At 44.6% G+C, this 20,004-nt stretch overlaps 1 protein-coding gene across 1 annotated transcript in view; it reads right to left on the bottom strand.

The window, feature by feature from the left end:
• GLI2 (GLI family zinc finger 2) overlaps positions 1 to 20,004 on the bottom strand; it is a 435,831-nt gene that overhangs the window by 93,886 nt on the left and 321,941 nt on the right. Inside the window, exon 4 of the mRNA XM_030210087.1 lies at positions 3,817 to 4,019. Within this exon, the coding sequence (XP_030065947.1) occupies positions 3,817 to 4,019 (203 nt within the window). The remainder of the gene's footprint in view (positions 1 to 3,816; positions 4,020 to 20,004) is intronic.

Here is a 20,004-nt window from a genome sequence, read left to right as displayed (position 1 = left end):
GGCCCGGAGCAGAGGAGACAGGCAGGTGAGAACGGGAACTGCAGCGCTGGTGGCCTGACCCCGGCGCCCCCTTGGAGGTCCGGGCCCGGGGAATATTGTCCCCCCTGCCCCCCCCCCCTCTTGGCGGCCCTGGCGTTTCCTGCATTTTGCAATACAGATCCTATGTTAAACATTCCCTTAGCATGTGGTCCTGAGGTTGGAGGCGGTAAGTAGCCCATACTAACTGCGTGTTTCTCAGTGCGTGTGGTAAATATAGCGCATTAAGGGCCCTGTTTACTAAGGTGTGCTAGTGTTTTTAGTGCATGCTAATTAACACTCGCTAACCGTATAGACGCCCATAAGAATATTATGGGCGTCTACACGGTTAGCGAGCACTAATACTTAGTGCATGCTAAAAAAGCTAACATGCCTCATTAAACAGGGCCCTAAGTGTTGTAACCTCTCCACTCCCATTCTCTGCCTATGTCCCGCCTAGTTACAACCCTTAGCAAAAAATGCTATTAATGCATGTGTTCAATTCTGGTCGCCGCATCTCAAAAAAGATATAGTGGAATTAGAAAAGGTGCAGAGAAGGGCGACGAAAATGATAAAGGGGATGGGACGACTTCCCTATGAGGAAAGGCTAAAGTGGCTGGGGAGAGATATGATAGAGGTGTATAAAATAATGAGTGGAGTTGAACAGGTAGATGTGAAGCGCCTGTTCACGCTTTCCAAAAATACTAGGACTAGGGGGCATGCGATGAAGCTACAATGTGGTAAATTTAAAACGAATCAGAGAAAATGTTTCTTCACTCAAAGTGTAATTAAACTCTGGAATTCGTTGCCAGAGAATGTGGTAAAGGCAGTTACCTTAGCGGAGTTTTAAAAAGGTTTGGATGGCTTCCTAAAGGAAAAGTCCATAGACCGTTATTAAATGGACTTGGGGAAAATCCACTATTTCTGGGATAAGCAGTATAAAATGTTTTGTACTTTTTTGGGATCTTGCCAGGTATTTGGGACCTGGATTGGCCACTGTTGGAAACAGGATGCTGGGCTTGATGGACCTTTGGTCTTTCCCAGTATGGCAATACTTATGTACATGCTTTAGGAAGCAGTAATAGCAAAAATACTGCAAAAGTGATTACCACACTTTAATAAACAGGTCTCACGGAGAGTAATTCCAGAAGTTTATCGTTTATTTACTACTAGTAAAAAAGGCCCGTTTCTTAACGCAATGAAACGGGCGCTAGCAATGTAACTGAGTTCCTGCCATTAATGTTTCCATGGTTGTATTCTGAATATAATTGTTGTTTACATGTGTAATATTTCTTTATATACAATAGTTTTTGTGTAAACTGTGTTACAATGTGGTAAACGTTTTCCTTGTTCAGGCCCTTCAATCAGTTTAACAATCACATCAGAAGAGCTCTTTACTCGTGAGAATGCAACATACAGTTGCCCATGTGAGAGACTAAGAGTGACAGTGTGTTTTACAGACAGTGTAAGAGAGAGATACACAGAGTGATTAAGTGTGTGTGTGTGTGATGTCTGTGTGTGATGTGTGTGAGTGACAAAGTGATTAAATGTTTGTCTTCCCTTCCGTTCTGTGCACTTGCCTCCACTGATGTTCGTACCTCCCTGTATATGATTGTTTGTTAGAGATTCAATCCACTCCACTTCCCTCCTCCAAGTTCCGTTCTGTCTGATTGGTTCTTCGTTCCTGTGACGTCGCGCTTGTTTGCTTGGCAACTATGCAGCATTCCGTTTCCTCGACGTGAGGGCGGGGACAGAGCCCATGAAATGCTGAACTACAGACTTACGAACCCTACACTGCCACAGAGTCAGCTTCAGAATGTTGGAGGTGCTTTTTATTATATTGGATACCGCTTCTTTCAAGAACAAGTCAAAGCAGTTTACAGCATTAAAAAAATATAAAAGACAGGAAAAAGAACTCCATAAAATGACATGAAACAAAATCATTCAACCAGGTAAAGTGAAAGGGGCAGATACAACCTATTGAAGTGGGAAAAGAGAAACGGGAATGGAACTTTCTGTGGTTCTTGCAATTACATTCAAAGCGGTTTACTTAGTATATACAGGTACTTATTTGTACCTGGGGCAATGAAGGGTTAAGTGACTAGCCCAGAGTCACAAGGAAGCTGCAGTGGGAACTGAACCAAGTTCCCAAGAATCAAAGTCCGTTGCACTAATCACTAAGCTACTCCTCCACTCATTCCACCAATAAGAGCCAACCTCATCAGTGATGTCACAATGGTTTGATTGCCCGATACTTGGGCTCACTTCTGATATTGTGATGTCATAAGGGAAAGGGGGAAAGGGAAATGGGACTTGATATATCGCCTTTCTGAGGTTTTTGCAACTACATTCAAAGCGGTTTACATATATTCAGGCACTTATTTTGTACTAGGGGCAATGGATGGTTAAGTGACTTGCCCAGAGTCACAAGGAGCTGCAGTGGGAATTAAACTCAGTTCCCCAGGATCAAAGTCCACTGCACTAATCACTAGGCTACTCCACTAGCAACAGTCTATGTAGAATCTCAACAGAAGCTCAAATAGTAGCAACATTCCATCTAGAATCTCAAATAGTAGCAACATTCCATGTAGAATCTCAAATAGGGAAAGGGAAATGGGGCTTAATATACCACCTTTCTGAGGTTTTTGCAACTACATTCAAAGCAGTTTACATAGTATATAGAGGTCCTTATTTGTACCAGGGGCAATGGAGGGTTAAGTGACTTGCCCAGAGTCACAAGGCGCTGCAGTGGCACAAACACATATGGAGTCCCACAGGGATCACCCCTCTTGCCTCTGCTCTTCCATGTCATTTTATGGTCTTTGGACTTTTTGTTGCAAAATAACAACTTCCTACATTATTTTTACGCAGATGATATTCCTGTCTTAATACCATTTAATTCTATACCGAATATTGACACCTCCAAGATCCAACTTTCTTAGATAACTGGATGTTCTGTCATAAATTAAAATTAAATGGAGAAAATGTTTTCATACTAAACCGGAGAATATTCCTAAGAAAATTTGCATTAATCAAGCTATTTTTGAATTTTGCCCAGATATACCGCCAATCGCCAAAATGGTATCAAGGCAATTTACAATTAAAAGCTCAAGAGAGCCAAAGAGCAAAGGAGGAAAAGGAGAAAGGAGAAAGTGAAAGATGAATATGGTGACATTCAAATGTGGAACGAATGAAGGAATAACCATGTTTTAAGGAGTTGAAAAAGAAGTTTCAGTTTTAAGTTCAAGAGGTAAGGTATTCCAAAGGTTCAGCCCAGTGTAGTGCAAGTAATGTCTAGCCTGATATACGAGGGTGATGGAAGATGTAGAGGACCCTCTGCGATGAAAGTTAATTGCACGACGGAATATAAGGAATGAGTAGATTTGAAACATAAGCAGGTGCAGAAGGTTGTAGACCTTTACAAACGAGGGTAAGGACTTTGTACCGTCTACGAAATGAGGTCTAAGTCTGGTTTATGAACTTCTAAAATATTAAAAACAAGCACTTTGACGTTCGGAATGACACCAAACCTCTATGTGTTTTTCTGAATATCAGACTCGGGATGTCTAATGGAGTCTGTGCTCCATTTCACTGGACGAACCCAAATGAGTGATACACTGATGCTAATATGCATATCTGAATGACCTTTCTGAACCTAATTAAGTCCTTTCTTTAGAGGTCGCTGCAAAGTTACCCACAGAAACACTTTCTTCATGTACAATTCAATTTCTTTGTGTGTTATCAAGGAGAACGATCAGCACCCAGTCAACAGCCTCCACCCACCACCCCGAAAGTCCTTACCTTCAGCGGGGCTGACGCCTCGAGCAGCTGAGATCATGGACAAGGTGGGACTGCCGTGCATAGAGCGGAGGTAATGTTCCATGTGGGGATTCATGTAGGGATGTTGAGGGCTAAATGGAGATTCACCAGTGCCTGCTGGGTGAGGGGAAAGACGAATAAGCGAGATGTCGGAGATGACAGGACTGCCACTCAAAGCGGGAGGCCTGAAGAACAAAACCAAAAATCGAGATGCAGTCGTTATTATATATCCTTATGACATGTTAAATTACATAGAAGCATAAAAACTTACACCCTGATCTTCAGTCGGTGGCGATCAGTGTTTTGCTGACTGCCGCCGGTGTTATACCAGGAAATTCAGTGCTGGGCCACGTTCAGATTCCAGCATTGAACTTCTGGGTATACAGAGCCAGCCAAAAACATAAGTGAAATATTCAGCACTAAACTGGCTATGAAGAACCGTATAAAGATAAGACTGCATTTTATGTGGTCCTATTTATACCACAGTGGCGTTCCTAGGGGGGGGGGTGCGGTCCGCCCCGGGTGCATGCCGTGGGGGGGGGGGGGGGGGGAGGTGCCGCGCGCGCCTATCCTCTGTTCATTCCATGCTTCTTCTCTGCCTCGGAACAGGTCCTGTTCCGGGGCAGAGAAGAATCATGGAACGAACGGAGGACAGGTGCGAGCGGCACCCCCCCCAGCGGTGTGCACCCGGGGGGGTTCCTTCGTGGAGGGTGTCCTTTCGCCGGGGGGTGGGGGGGCGCTGCACCCGGGGGGTGGGGCGCATCGGTGATCCGCCCCCCTCCCTAGGAACGCCACTGTTATACCGTTATCCTGGCTACTTAAGAGCTGAATATTAGAACTTAAGTGGCTAAGTGCTGACTCCACCCCTGGAACACTCCCAAAATAGCTGATTTCAGTTTGGGTGCTAACAAGGCATTTTCAACAGCATTATCTGGTTAAGTTGATGCTGAAACTGCCCCGTTAGCCCTGGACAGGTAATTTAAATTTTTTTTCATTTTTTTTTATTTAATACCATTTCTATACTGCCCTTATCCAGAGCAGTGAACAACTCAAACATAGATAATAAAACATATAAGTACATAAGTACATAAGTAGTGCCATACTGGGAAAGACCAAAGGTCCATCTAGCCCAGCATCCTGTCACCGACAGTGGCCAATCCAGGTCAAGGGCACCTGGCACGCTCCCCAAACGTAAAAACATTCCAGACAAGTTATACCTAAAAATGCGGAATTTTTCCAAGTCCATTTAATAGCGGTCTATGGACTTGTCCTTTAGGAATCTATCTAACCCCTTTTTAAACTCCGTCAAGCTAACCGCCCGTACCACGTTCTCCGGCAACGAATTCCAGAGTCTAATTACACGTTGGGTGAAGAAAAATTTTCTCCGATTCGTTTTAAATTTACCACAATGTAGCTTCAACTCATGCCCTCTAGTCCTAGTATAAAACAATGCACATCACAAATAATACAAACTCAATGAAAACATCACACAAGAAATCATCATGAAATGTCCACTGGCTGTCCAGGTCACTGTATAGCTTGCACCGACAAAATGCTGTTTCAGCGGTCTCTTAAACAAACGTGAATTCTTCTGTGTCCTAAGGGGCCTGGGCAATTTATTCTACTCTTTCGGGTCAGCAAAAGAAAAGATAGGTTTCCTTGTATCGCCTAAATGAAACAGTCGGAAATCTGGAACTGTCAACAAATAGATATTGTCCGAATGAAGCAATATGAACGGAGACAGTCTAATAGGCACTGAGAAGAATCATGATGCACACATAAATGAACCATCATCAATAATTTATATCTCATTCTATCTTGCATAGATAATCAATTCAGTTTTTTTGAGGCTGGGAGTAACAGGATCCATGTAACGGGTGCACAGTTGAGTTCATCACTACTTGCAATGCCTGTATGCATTCTGAAAATGGATGCCACCGACTTTTCCAACAGCTCATGATACTTCTGAAGTATCACAAACAACTGTGAGAGGTCACCGCATAGGAGTCGACTCTGTGGGTGCTTAAGCACCCCCAATATTGAGAAAATTCTTTGTATGTGTCCAGGGAGGGGTTATTTCCACTGGACTTAGCACAACCAATAATTCCGAAAAGTTGGCTCCTATGGGTCACGGCAGCCATTTTCAGAAGGCAGCCGCAAAGGGCAGGAGAGGGCTTTGCTTCTGCCACCATCACACCCACTAGGACCACCAGGACTATCAGGTAGGCCTGGGGGGGGGGGGGGGGGGGAGGGTTTTGAGTCTCACAGGCTGGGGCAGTTGTCGTACTGGAACAGACTGAAGGTCAATCAAGCCCAGCATCCTGTTTCCAGCAGTGGCCAATCCAGGTCTCATGTACCTGGCAAGATCCCAGAACAGCAAAACAGATTTTATGTATTTATTTCATTTATATCCCAGATTATCCCAGTAGATCAGGTTCAATGTGGCTTATTGTGAATGATGCGAAATAGTTTACATTAAGTAGCAATAACAAAATAAATGAGGATTAAGTAATTATGGAAATGAATGATAGACGTAAAAAGGTAACAATTTATAGTCATCCATGTATAATAACAGTTAGAATGGAAATGAGATACTGAATAATTATACAATTAGGGGTTTAAAGTAATTATGGTCATATGTGAGAAATTGCTTAAACAGAGAGGCTTTATGGTATTTCTAGAATATCAAATAACTAGGTTCCCATCTGATGAATTTCGGGAGGGAATTCCACCATTTGGTGCAGAGGTAAGAGAATCCTGATTATGCTGCTTTTGATAGAAATAGGGGAATTATGCTGTTTAGCTAGAAATAGGGGAAGGGGGCTGTTTGGGGGGGGCTGGGAGTGGGGTCAGGGGGACTTAGGGGTCCTTTTACTAAGGTGCGCTGAAAAATGGCTTGTGCTAGTGTAGGCATGTGTTTTGGACGCGCACAGGTCCATTTTTAAGCTTGCCTGCAAAAAGGGCCTTTTTTGGGGGGGGGGGGGGCCGAAAATGGACGTGCGGCAAAATAAAAATTGGTGCGTGTCCATTTTGGACCTGAGACCTTACCGCCACCCACTGACTTAGTGGTAAGGTTTCACGCGTTAACTGGGTAGTAATTGTCAGTGTAATTGTACAGTGCTGCGCAACCCTGGTAGCGTTTTAGAAATGTCAAATAGTAGTAGTAGTACGTACACTGCCCAAATACCACTCGGTTAGCGCTGCGCGGTAGAAAATAAAAAATATTTTCTGACGCGTGTATTGGATGCACATAAAAAAATGGAATTACTGCCCGGGGCATGCAGTAGCTGGGCGCTAGTTCCAAATTGGGGCGTGTCGGATGCGAATAGGTGCCTACGCACCTTAATAAAAGGGCTCCTTAAACTTTAAAACCTATTTATTTATTTATTTTATTTTGCTGCGTTTATATCCCACATTTTCCCACCCATTTGCAGGCTCAATGTGGCTTACAATATAATACGAAAACCACTCACAGATCAGGCTACTGCTTACTAAATCTTGGTATAATAAAAAAAAAAAAAAAATTCAATCAAGCAGTTGTTTGGTGTCTGCATGCACAGGCAGCTCCTTGTGACTCTGGGCAAGTCACTTAACCCTCCATTGCCCCATGTAAGCCGCATTGAGCCTGCCATGAGTGGGAAAGCGCGGGGTACAAATGTAACAGAAATAAAATAGATACTATTGGAGATTCTACATGGAATGTTGCTATTCCACTAGCAACATTCCATGTAGAAGGCTGCGCAGGCCACATTGGTGATCTGCAAGGGCCGACTTCTACATGGAATGTTGCTACTATTGGAGATTCTACATGGAATGTTGCTATTCCACTAGCAACATTCCATGTAGAAGCCTGCGCGGCCACATTGGTGATTTGCAAGGGCCGGCTTCTACATGGAATGTTGCTAGTGGGACTCTGGGCAAGTCACTTAACCCTCCATTGCCCCATGTAAGCCGCATTGAGCCTGCCATGAGTGGGAAAGCGCGGGGTACAAATGTAACAAAAAATAAAAAAAATCCCATCCCCTTTATCATTTTCATCACCCTCATCTGTACCTTTTCTAATTCCACTATATCGTTTTTGAGATGGGGTGACCAGAATTGCACACAATATTGGAAGTGCATTCTAACGGAGACATGTTCAATAAGCAGGGAAGAACATTTGTACCTGCTGATTTTGTCATTAATTTAATTTACAAGGGAAACCTGCCTGGTAGTTTTCCTTTGAAAACTGTTTACCATATATACTTGTAGAAGGGCTCATGAACTTTCCCCCCCTGCTATTTCTGTAGGCTGCAAAACAGGAGCAAAACCACCATGAGGTCACTTGTTAGAAGCACTTTTGTGGTCAGTGGTGGGGCAGACCAAGTAAGTGCTTTTTTCATTTTAAATCCAGGCCGCTTACATGGATAACTCTGGCCTCTTAAATCACTAAATGACCAAAGCTGTCTGTTTTATGAAGGGGTCTAGCCACAGATGTTCAGGGTCTGGCCAAAAAGTTATTTACTTATATATTTGCTTTGATTTTTATCCTGCCCTTACACGAGTCCCGGGACGGGTTACAAAACAAGTTAGTCAGTGTGCAGCCGCTAAACACATAACATCCATTCATGCGACGCTGGAAATATTTTATCCAATCAACCAGGAAATATCTTGTCCTTTTAACTTTAGCTGTGGATTTTCAACGGCGCCACTATAATGAGGACACCGATATATAGGTGCCAAGAATGCACATAAATGCTAGAATATTGGCATATATGTGCATGTCTTTGTTTACGTATGTGTGTAAATACCACTATTATGGCCAGGCAGTATTCAATAAAATAGTGTTTAAATGCAGTGGCACATTGTTTGATAGTGAATGTACACATGGTAAAGGGAAAGGGAATGGGACTTGATATACACAGCCTTTCTGTGGTTTTTGCAACTACATTCAAAGCAGTTTACATAGTATATACAGGAACTTATTTGTACCTGGGGCAATGGAGGGTCACAAGGAGCTGCAGTGGGAATTGAACCCAGTTCCCCAGGATCAAAGTCTGCTGTATTAATCACTAGGCTACTCCTCCACTAGCAACATTTGGTGTAGAATCTCAAATAGTAGCAACAGAATCTCAACATTCCAACTAGAATCTCAAATAGTAGCAACAGAATCTCAACATTCCATGTAGAATCTCCAATAGTTGCAACAGAATCTCAACATTCCATGTAGAATCTCCAATAGGGATAGGGAAAGGGAAATGGGACTTTATATACCACCTTTCTGTGGGTTTTGCAACTACATTCAAAGTGGTTTACATAGTATATACATGTACTTACTTGTACCTGGGGCAATGGAGGGTTAAGTGACTTGCCCAGAGTCACAAGGAGATGCACTGGGAATTGAACCCAGTTCCCCAGGATCAAAGTCCACTGCACTAACCATTATGCTACTCCTCCACTAACAACACTCCATGTAGAATTTCAACTAGGGAAAGGTTATCAATAGAAATCAAACAAAATAAAACATGGAAAAGAAAATAAGATGATACCTTTTTTATTGGACATAACTTAATACATTTAGGGAAATGGAACATGATATACAGTCTTTCTGTGGATTTTTCAACTATATTCAAAGCAGTTTACACAGTGCGTTTTCTCTAGCAAAAAAGGTGCCGGTACTCAAATGCCAGGCCACCCTTCAGGGATGGGAGTGATCACTGAAAGATCCACCCCTCAATAGCCAGGCCCCCTGCAACCTTTCACAGAATCTATGACAAGGCAGAATTGGTGTGTAGAGCCTGAGCTCTTTCATTAAAACTTGAGGACCATGGGTCAATTTTAGCAGACAATGGAAAAGGTGCCAGTACTCAGTACCCCTAAGTACCCCCTCAAAAAAAGCCCTGAGTTTACATAGTATAAAGAGGTCCTTATTTGTACCTGGGGCAATGGTGGGTTAAGTGGCTTGCCCAGAGTTACAAGGAGCTGCAGTGGGAATTGATCCCAGCTCCCCAGGATCAAAGTCCACTCCACTAACCACTCGGCAATTCCTCGGATTCTGTATAGGGCAAATTGCACTTGTAACTTAATCTAACAAGCAATTATCGGCATTAATTGGCACCAATTAGAATTTATGCGCACACCATGCTAAGCATATTCTATAAATTGGTGTGCATAAATTCTACCATGCGAATCTCAAAAGAGAGCATGGCCAAGGGAGGGTCGTGGGCGTTCCTAAAATTTACACGCACTGTTATAGAATACGCCCGATCTGTGCCACCTCTGCAGCACTTGCATATTTCTCCCCCTCCGGTATACCTTTCATTCAAAGATTGTTGCAACTTGCATGATTTTCCATACCTTCAACTTTATGTCAGACATTGCCCAATGCAATCTCAATTTGATATGCTTGAGGACTGACTCAGGCAATTTTCTCTTCTTGTGCCTCCACCTCCTGCTCCGTTTCTCCATGCAGGTCCCTAGGCTAGCCGTGCCCTGTCTCTCACCTCATTTGTCACAGAAGTGATTTCATCCTTTTCTCCCTTTATTTCGGTCAACGCTTCAGACTCCACCTCACCATCGCTAGTTGTAACCAAGGCCAAAATCGTTTGCATTCTCTTGGGCCTGCTCCTTCTCACCATCTTTACCACTCAGCCTAAAGAAGGATTTGCGATGGCCAGAATGGTCTTTAGTGACCCTTGTTAAACCTGGATACTTCACAGATCAGAAGCTGAAGCTCAATCACTTTAGACGATAATGGATCATTAGTGAAGTACAATTTTAACACTTCTGTTGGAGCTCCCCAACTATGATGCCGTCCTGGAGACGTCACTTCCTCCCCTTAATCTGACATTTTATTTTAATCCACCTTAAATAGGCTTATAAAGGTAGAATATTACATGTATTTCAATTAAATTACCAAAGAAACCAGAAGCAAGAAAGAAATGAGTGACGTGAAAATGGAGAAGAAGGGAGAGCAAGAGAGAAGGAAATTGAGGGACAAGGAAATATGTTTCTTCAATTCACAACATAGGTTGTCATCTGGGCTGTAGTTTTAGTCTCCTAAAATTTGCTTGGCCTGCCTACCTGCAATGGTATGAATTTATCTCCTTGTGAACTGTTAAAGTTTAGTAAAATTTACAATACAGAATATAGCAGCTTTGAACTACAGTTATAACAAGGTCATGACCATATGGATCTCCAATATGGGAAAGTATACAACAGCACTGCTCAAACCACTTTCAGCTTTTCCAGCTGATCTCTGAAGCATTTATTAAACATGCAATAATAATGTCCCTCCAGCTTTGGATAGGGCTAAGATGCAACGGTATCACTTTCAAAATTATTAAAGTCAATGGATTTTTGACTTTCTGCATCCACAATGGCCATGAGCCTGGAGCAGCGATATTTATTGTACAAAAATTTTGTCATATGCTGATCTCTAATGATAACATTAGTAGAATTGTTTTCTCACTTCCAGTTACATCAATACCCATAAATGACCGCCTAGATGGATGGTAACATGAACTAAAACCAAACGTGAAATGCTCACCTTTCCTCAGTGCTCTGACATGGGAAAACTGTAAGCCTCTCATTTTTTTTTTTTTTTAACTAAAAGGCTAAAACAGAGCAGGCTTGACCAGCAGCATGGACCTTGACCAAACTTCCTGAGGAATTAATCATAGACAGATGTGCATTAATAACCAGGAAATGCCTGGGCCCATAGTCATTATGGCTTGATTAGTTCATAGACTGCAGTTGGGAAAAGAGACAGACGAAGGTTTTCAGAGCTTAGTAGAAGGTTGGTCTCCTGCAAGACGCTCTACACTCTTTATGCTGATAAATATTCTCTCTGGCATGTGTAAGATTAATATATAAATTGTGGCTGCATTTCTGACGTAGGCTGTTTATAGCTATTCTTCATGCTCTTTTACATTCTTTAATTTTGTAATTTTTCAGTTTGTATTTTTTATCTTTTCATTACTTTATAGTCTAATTTTTTAGGGCTGCATTTTGGTTAAAATTTGTACATACGATTAATCGTGCAATTAACGGTATGTTATTTATTCATTTTTGTTCCCACTGCAGCTTCTTGTGACTCTGGGCAATAGAGGGTTATGGGCCCCTTTTACCAAGCTGTGGAAAAAGAGGGCCTGTGCTGGCATTGGCTCGTGTTTTTGACATGTGCCGAGGCCCCTTTTTACCACTGCGGATAAAAGGTAGGTCTTCCTTTTCTGCAGGAAATGGCCATGCGGCAAGTAAAGCACTTGTTGCATGGCTTTTTCGAGGGGGAGCCCTTACTGCCATCCATTGAGGTGGTGGTAAGGGCTTCTGCGCTAACCCGGCGGTAAGCGGAACTGCCTAATTACTGCCGGGTACACACCAGCACTACAAAAATAAATATTTTTTTGTAGCGCCAGATATGACAGCGTGCTGGGGGTTGAAAGTGCAACCAGGCTGCTGTGGTAGCCCAGCAGTACTTCCATTTTAACGAGTGATAAGCCTGTGTTGGGCTCAGTGGCATAGCTACATGGGGCCAGGGGGGCCTGGGCCCCCGTAGATTTGGCCCTGGACCCCCCTGCCGATGACCCTCTCGACCCCCCTCCTGACGCCAACCCGCCATCGCTGGCAGGGGACCCCAACCCCCGCCAGCCGAGGTCCTCTTCTTCCCGTAAAAGGCTTCCTTCTGTTTCTGACGTCCTGCACGTAATGTGCAGGACGTCAGACTCACAGAACGAAGCCTTGCAGATCAGCTGATCTGCAAGGCTTCGTTCTGAGTGTCTGATGTCCTGCACGTACAAAGTGCAGGACGTCAGAAACAGAAGGAAGCCTTGCGCAGGAAGAAGAGGACCTTGGCTGGCGGGGGTTGGGGTCCCCTGCCAGCAAAGGTAGGCGAGGTTGGGTTGGCGGCGGGAGGGGGGGGTCGAGAGGGTCATCGGCAGGGGGGGCAAAGTTGTTGTTGGTGGCAGCGGCGGCAATGGCGGGGGGGGGGGGGGCTAAAATGTGCCCCCTCACCTCGGGCTCTGGGCTTACCTCCACTTTGTAAAAGGGGCCCTAAATGACTTGCCCAGAGTCACAGGGAGCTGCAGTGGGAACAAAAATAAGAAAATAACATACTTTTAATCATGCAATTAAAATTTTTATTGAAATGCAGCCCTAATATAAATGTGTGTATCCAGATGCCAAACCTTTGCCTTTACCTGGGTGAAGGGTCAGGGATGGGAAGGTCCTGGCAGATACCACTGAGGAATTTTTAAAAATCAAGTTGGGTGGGAGGGGTGCTACTAGACATCAGGGATGTTTTTAGGGGGTCAGGTTACGTCAGGTGGGGCCAGTAAACTACCAGGAATGTTTTTTTTCTATTTTGGGAGCAAAGGGGAGGGGGGTTAGGAGGGCAATAGGCTACAAGATATCATTGCAGAAAGCTATCAGGGGCAGGGTAGTCAGGTTGGGAGGAGAGAGGGGGGTGCTGCTAACAGCCCCATACCTGACAAAAAAGTTTCCCGCATGCCAAAAACATTTTTTTTTAATTGCATGGTGCAGAATTGGTAGTGACTGCATTATCCTAAGGAAGCAAAAGAAGTGTGGGTCAGAATGTGCAAAAATTAACCACAGGACGCTAACACAAAAAACTTTGGGTCCCTTTTATTAAAGGGTGGTAGAGATACCACATAGAAAAACAGCACTAACGCCCCCTGGTGCAAGCTATTTCCCACTCCAGAAAACCATTTTTCTGTTTTCAAGCATGGGGGTGCAGAGTAGGCACATCCCGCGGTAATCGGGCAGCAACACACGCTGACCGATGACCACCAGGTTAATGTGTGAGGCCTTACTGTCTTCTAAATAGGAAGTGGGAAGGGCTCAAGCAGCACATGGCCACGTGGCAATTTTTTATGTATTTATTATTACATTTGTACCCCCTGCTTTCCCACACATGGCAGGCTCAATGCGGCTTACATAGTTACAATAAAAAGAATTACAAAGTCGCAAGAAGAATATACAATTTGTAGTAAACATAATATTAATGGGGTTAACTGATAAGTAAATTGAATAAAGGGTGTAGAAGGAAATGAGCGTTAGGAGGTAAGCATAGGAAGATGGAGAGGAAAAGATATGGGATAGCAATAAGGATAATGGAAAACATGGTCAATGTATAACAATCATCGGTATTATTAGCGGACGGTTATTTACCACCGCCTTTAAAAAATAGGGTTTTTATGGCTGCGGTAATAAGTGGCCTGGGTGCGTGGCAATTCCATGTGACCACATTTCCACGGGCCACATACTACCGCAGCTTAGTAAAATAACCCCTTAGTAATAGCTTGGGCAATGTCATTATCTTAACACTAACAAAATATTCCTACATTAATGCCCCGGGCTGGTCTTAGCAAGTGCGGGGCCCTATGCAGACCAATCTGATGAGGCCCCATCCTAGCCCCGCCCCCCCAGCTCCAGGGCCAGCCACCCCTCCCTCTGAGCTCCAGGGTGGCCACCCTTCCCTTCGAGCTCCCAGGCCATCCCCAGGGCTCCCCAGCTCCCTCCCTTCCTCCCAGCTCCAAGGCCTCCCTCCCTTCCTCCCAGCTCCAAGGCCTCCTGGCCTCCTTCCCAGCTCCAAGGCCGGTCTCTCTCTCCCTCCCTCCCACCCACCAGCTCCAAGGCCCCCCTCCCAGCTCCAAGGCCTGTCTCTCTCTCTCCCCCTCCCACCCACCAGCTCCCCCTCCCAGCTCCAAGGCCCCCCTCCCTCTGAATTTTAAAAGTTACCTCGTCGTCGACATCGGGTTACAGCGGCTGGCAGATAGCAGCAGCAGTGAAAAGCGTGTGAGCTGCTGGGTGGCGCTTCGGGAGTCTTCATTTCCCTCCTTTCCCTCGCTCAGCTCTGGTCCCGCCCTCACGAGGGAAAGGAAGGCTCCCGAAGCGCTGTCCAGCAGCTCGCATGCTTTTCACTGCTGCTGCTGCTACCTGCCGGCCGCTGTAACCCGACGTTGATGACGAGGTAACTTTTAAAATTCATAGGGCGGGGGGACTGGAGCTTGGGCGGTCAGGGCAGGGTGACTTCAGGTGCGCCGTGCGGGGCCCCCTTGAGCACGAGGCCCTATGCGGTCGCCTCGCCCTAAGACCGGCCCTATTAATGCCTGTCCTAAGATGCACCTCAGAAGCATATCATTAACATCAGCAATTGATGCATCTGTTAAACACTAATGGTTCCTTTTACAAAGGTGCGTTGAAAATGGCTTGTGGTAGTGTAGGTGTGGGTTTTGGGTGCGCGCCAATCCATTTTTGAGCATGCCTGTAAAAAAAGGCCTTTTGCCAAAAATTGCCGCGCATCCATTATGGGTCTGAGACCTTACCGCCAGCCATTGACCTAGCAGTAAAGAATCCGAGCGGTAATGACCTATGCACGTCAAATGCCGCTTGGCACGCGTCCATTACGCACGCCCGAAAATAAAAAATATTTTCAGACGCGCGTCAAAAATGAAATTACCACAAGAGCCATGCGGTAGTCGGGCGGTAACTCCATTTTGGCGTGCGTTAGGCGCGAATAGATGCTTACACGGCTTAGCAAAAGGGCCCCTATGTGTTGACCTGTGCTAATGGTTGATGTTAATGTACTTTAGGACAGCAACCCCCTGGCCAGTCAGGTGTCATCTCGGTTACAAAATATCAGTGTTTTCCGGTTTTACAGAATATAATACTTGAAAGAAGTAAAATCATTAGTTTTGTTTATTTTTTATTTTAAAATTAATATACCACCTTAAAACCTAGGTGGTTTCCAAAATTACATACATAATAAGAAGACACACAAAAAATACAAAATAATCCAATTATTACCCATTAGATTGAATCAGATAAATAGTATGTTAATTACTACTCAGTAGAATGCTGCCAAGAAAAGCTGTGTTTTAAGCTGCTTTTTAAATCGAAATACATCATTCATTACATAAGCGTAAGTGACCTTTGAGCGCATTCCATAGCTGTGTACCAGCCACTGTAAATGAGGACTTTGTTTCTGCATAATGTGATTCCATAATTGGATCCAGTGACAACTGCATTGTTTTATCCGATAGGGTGGTATAACTTCAAAACCTCCCGAAAGTAGGCAGGAGCAACCGCAAACAAAGTGCGATGGATTACTGTCAGAACCTTATGCTGTATCCGCTTGAACGGTAATTTGGAAAATGTGCTGGATGGAATTCTTGAAGTGTTGTACTGTAAAACTTGGTTTGGGCAATAAAAAAAAACTTTAAAAAAAAAAATCAAAACACTTATTTCTGGTCAGGATCCAAAACTGAATCAGAGAGAAACCAGAGACTCGAATGATTTCTATGTTCTGAGAGCGTACTGAATTAATTACCTACGATAGAAATCGAGCTGATTGCAGGAAAACAGAGAGCGATGCCCTGTGTTTTCAGCGGGCACATGATGGGGATGCAATCAGGAGTCAGGCAGGATCCCACCACTTCAAAGGACAGAACCTGAGCCCACCACCAGTACTGTGGGCAGAATTTACATCTCACTCAGCTGGCATCTAACACCAAGTCTATTCTGCACAGAAAGCACGAGGCCAAAAGTACTAATTGGCACCGCAGAGGCCTGTTCAAACATCTTTGGAGCGTGCGACACGGGCTTATTATCTGCTCTCCTTAACCCTGGAGGGATTGTCCGGTGCTCGCTACATGTCAGCCACATGGCTTTGAAGTATTGCACAGCGCACCTCATGTCAGATGCTGTGTGCACATTTACAGTACAAGGGCTCGTTGCGTGTTGTGACAAAATTAAAGGTGAAAGGTTGGGGGGAGGGGGTAGCAGAAGGGGGATGTGAATGCAAAGGCATCTCTGCAAGGAATCGGGTAGAAACAATAGCCCTGATACTATTCTGAACAACCGGATTTGATTTAATCACCACATTGTTGCCCTCCCCCCCCTTTACTTTTTACACTAGTGAGGACCCCTTTTACCAAGCTGCGGTAAAAGGAGGCCTGCCCTGGCGTTGGTGTGTGTTTCATGCGCGCCGAGGCCCCCTTTTACCACAGCGGGTAAAAGGTAGGTCTTTCTTTTTTCAGGAAATGACTGTGCGTCAAGTGAAGCCGCGTGGCCATTTTGGGGGGGGGGGGGGGGGGAACAACCCTTACCACCACCCACTGAGATACAGAAATATATTTTTGTAGCGCCGGATATGACGGCGCACTGGGGGTAGGAGCTACTGCTGGGATTCCGGTACTTCCTTTCTAGCAAGCGGTAAGCCCGTGTTGAGCTTGGCGCTGCTTTGTAAAAGGGCTCCTAAATGAGTAATTTAGATGATTTTATTAGTGGAACCATGCGCATTTCCTCAACAATGAAACGGGCCCTAGGAAGGCTGTCATGTAAGCTTTTTTTTTTCTCTCTCCCCTGCCCTCCCCTCCATGTCCAGCGATTCTCCTCTCCCCTGCCCTCCCCTCCATGTCCAGCGATTCTTCCCTCCCCTCCATGTCCAGCGTTTCTCCTCTTCCCTGCCCTCCCATCCGTGTCCCGTGATTCTCTCCTCTACTGTCCTCCCATCCCATCCATGTCCATCAATTCTCCTCTGCCCTGCCCTTCCCGCCCTCTCTCCCCTCTACTGTCCTCCCATCTCATCCATTCTCCTCTGCCCTGCCCTCCCCTTCCGATTCTCTCTTTCCCTCGATTTGTACCTGAACATTCTCTGGCTGGCTGGCGCTGGCTTCCCTTCCCTCTCACTGTTCCACCCTCTGACATCATTACGTTTTGACGTGAGGGTGGGGCAATGAGTGGTTATGGATACAAACCCAGGCACCCAGACGTAGAACGTTGGAGGTGCAAATTATTATATAGGATTAGTAGATATCAGAAGGCCCTGTGCACTGGAGTATTTCTTAATTGAAAGGCACTGCTGTCTGCTGGAGGGGATCTAAGGTAGGTCAGGGTGCAAGAGGGTGGTAAGGATAGATATTCATTTGCAACAGTATGGGAAATGTCAACTGTATATCCCATGTCATTGCAGGTCATTACGAAATAAAAATGAGCAGAAAAAAGAAAACAGGAAAAGCCATGTTTTTATTTGCCAACAACAGTGGTGCCCTTTCAAGAAAGTGCACACTATTTACAGAGAGGGGGCCCATTGCGCATGTGCGAACTATCGTGCACGCACAAACGCACGAGGTGAAATCTTTAAATGCTGCCCAAAGTTAGGCGCCAAAAAAGTAGGCACTAAGCTAGTATTCTATAACGGCAGAGTTGGGCGTAAGTCCGCCGGCACGTGCCAAACTTTCAGCGCAACCACTTATGCCATGTCTATGGCGGACATAAATGCTGGCACCTGAACAGCAGAACTTGGGCACGTAAGTGCAATTATTCTATGCAGTGCTTGCAGGATAGTCAGAACGCCACTGACACACCCGTGCCCTTCCCATGTTAATGTTCCCTTCGCGGTTGCATTCTATAGAACTTAGAGGTGCAGTTTACAGAATAGAGACATAAGTCAGTTCCATGCACAACTACTTCCTAATGTCAGTTATTAGTACTTTTCTCCAATTATGTATTTATTATTACATTTGTACCCCGTGCTTTCCCACTCAAAGCAGGTTCAATGTGGCTTACATAGTAATAGGGATTACAAAGTATTGATAGAGAAAACATAATTTAAGTATAACAGAATATTAAAAGAGATAGGTAGGTAGAGATGGGCAAGGGTGAAGGGAGTAGGATAGGTATGAGCAAGGGTAGGTGAGCATTGGAGGAGAGGTAGAGGAGGCGGGAGGGGGATAGGAAAACGGGATAAGCAAATGGAATTTTGGTGGGAGATGTAGTCAAGGTCATTGTCATTGCTTCCTGGATATTACTACTACTACTACTACTATAAATCACTTCTATAGCGCTACCAGTCATATGCAGCGCTTTACAATTGAACATGAAGAAGACAGTCCCTGCTCAAAAGAGCTTACAATCTAAATCAGGACAAACAGGCAGGACCAAAAAGGAGACAGGAAGGACAGACAGAAGGACACATAAGGATAAGATAAAAGTTACAAGTCAGGAGTCGAAAGCAGCATTAAACAGGTAGGCCTTTAGCCCGGATTTGAAGGCAGCCAGGGATGGAGCTAGACGTAGTGGCTCAGGAAGCCTATTCCAGGCATAAGGTGCAGCGAGATAGAAGGAGCGGAGACTGGAGTTAGCGATGGAGGAGAAGGGTGCAATTAGGAGATATTTGCCTAGCGAATGGAGTTCTAGGGAAGGAGTGTAGGGAGAGATGAGGGTGGAGAGGTAGTGAGGGGCTGCAGAGTGAATGCACTTATAGGTCAACAAGAGGAGCTTGAATTGTATATGGAAACGGATAGGGAGACAGTGAAGCGATTTCAGGGGAGGGCTGATATGGGCATAACGACTTTGGCGAAATATTAGTCGTGCGGCAGAGTTTTGAACAGATTGAAGAGGAGAGAGATGGCTGAGTGGAAGACCTGAGAGAAGCAAGTTGCAGTAGTCTAAGCCAGAGGTGATGAGAGTTTGCATGAGGGTTCTGCTAGCGTGTTCAGAAAGGAAAGGGTGAATTCCGGCGTTGTTATAAAGGAAGAAACGACAGGTTTTAGCAATCTGTTGAATATAGGCAGAGAAGGAGAGGGAGGAGTCGAAGATGTAGATGGGTCTACAGCAGGAAGGATATATGTTGGATAGATGGGTACATAGGATTAGTGTGGGTTATTTGTTTGAACAGATGGGTTTTTAGTGATTTCCTGAAGGGCAGATAGTTGCTGATTGATCGGATTATGCACCAATTTAGCACCAATTATCTAATTATGTTATGCGCACTGATCCTATTCCATAACTGAGTGTGCGATTGGATGTCTAATTTTCGGCTTCTTGTATAGAACCTGGGGAATAGTGTGAACTCTTTCAGAAAGCTTGTGACTTCTTGCATGTTATTTATTAACTGCCAAGGCGGTGAACAGCGGTAACAGTTTAACATCAAACTTACAATTTTGTTAACAGCATAAAAATATTAAAAATGACCAACTAGAAACATAAGTACAATAAATGAGGGAAACCTGAAAACAGCAAATTGAAGCCTAATAATAGAACTACCTCGAAACAGTATCAAAAATATACACATTTAACAGCACTGGAATTCAAATACCAGAGATATAACACGATGTCAGCATAACACTAATGAAACATCTAATAAGCACACATTAGAACATTCAAATC

Source organism: Microcaecilia unicolor, chromosome 7, assembly GCF_901765095.1.
Source record: "Microcaecilia unicolor chromosome 7, aMicUni1.1, whole genome shotgun sequence".
NCBI lineage: Eukaryota > Metazoa > Chordata > Amphibia > Gymnophiona > Siphonopidae > Microcaecilia > Microcaecilia unicolor.
Note: the sequence above shows the minus strand (reverse complement) of the source record. Positions and strands in the feature narration are given on the sequence as shown.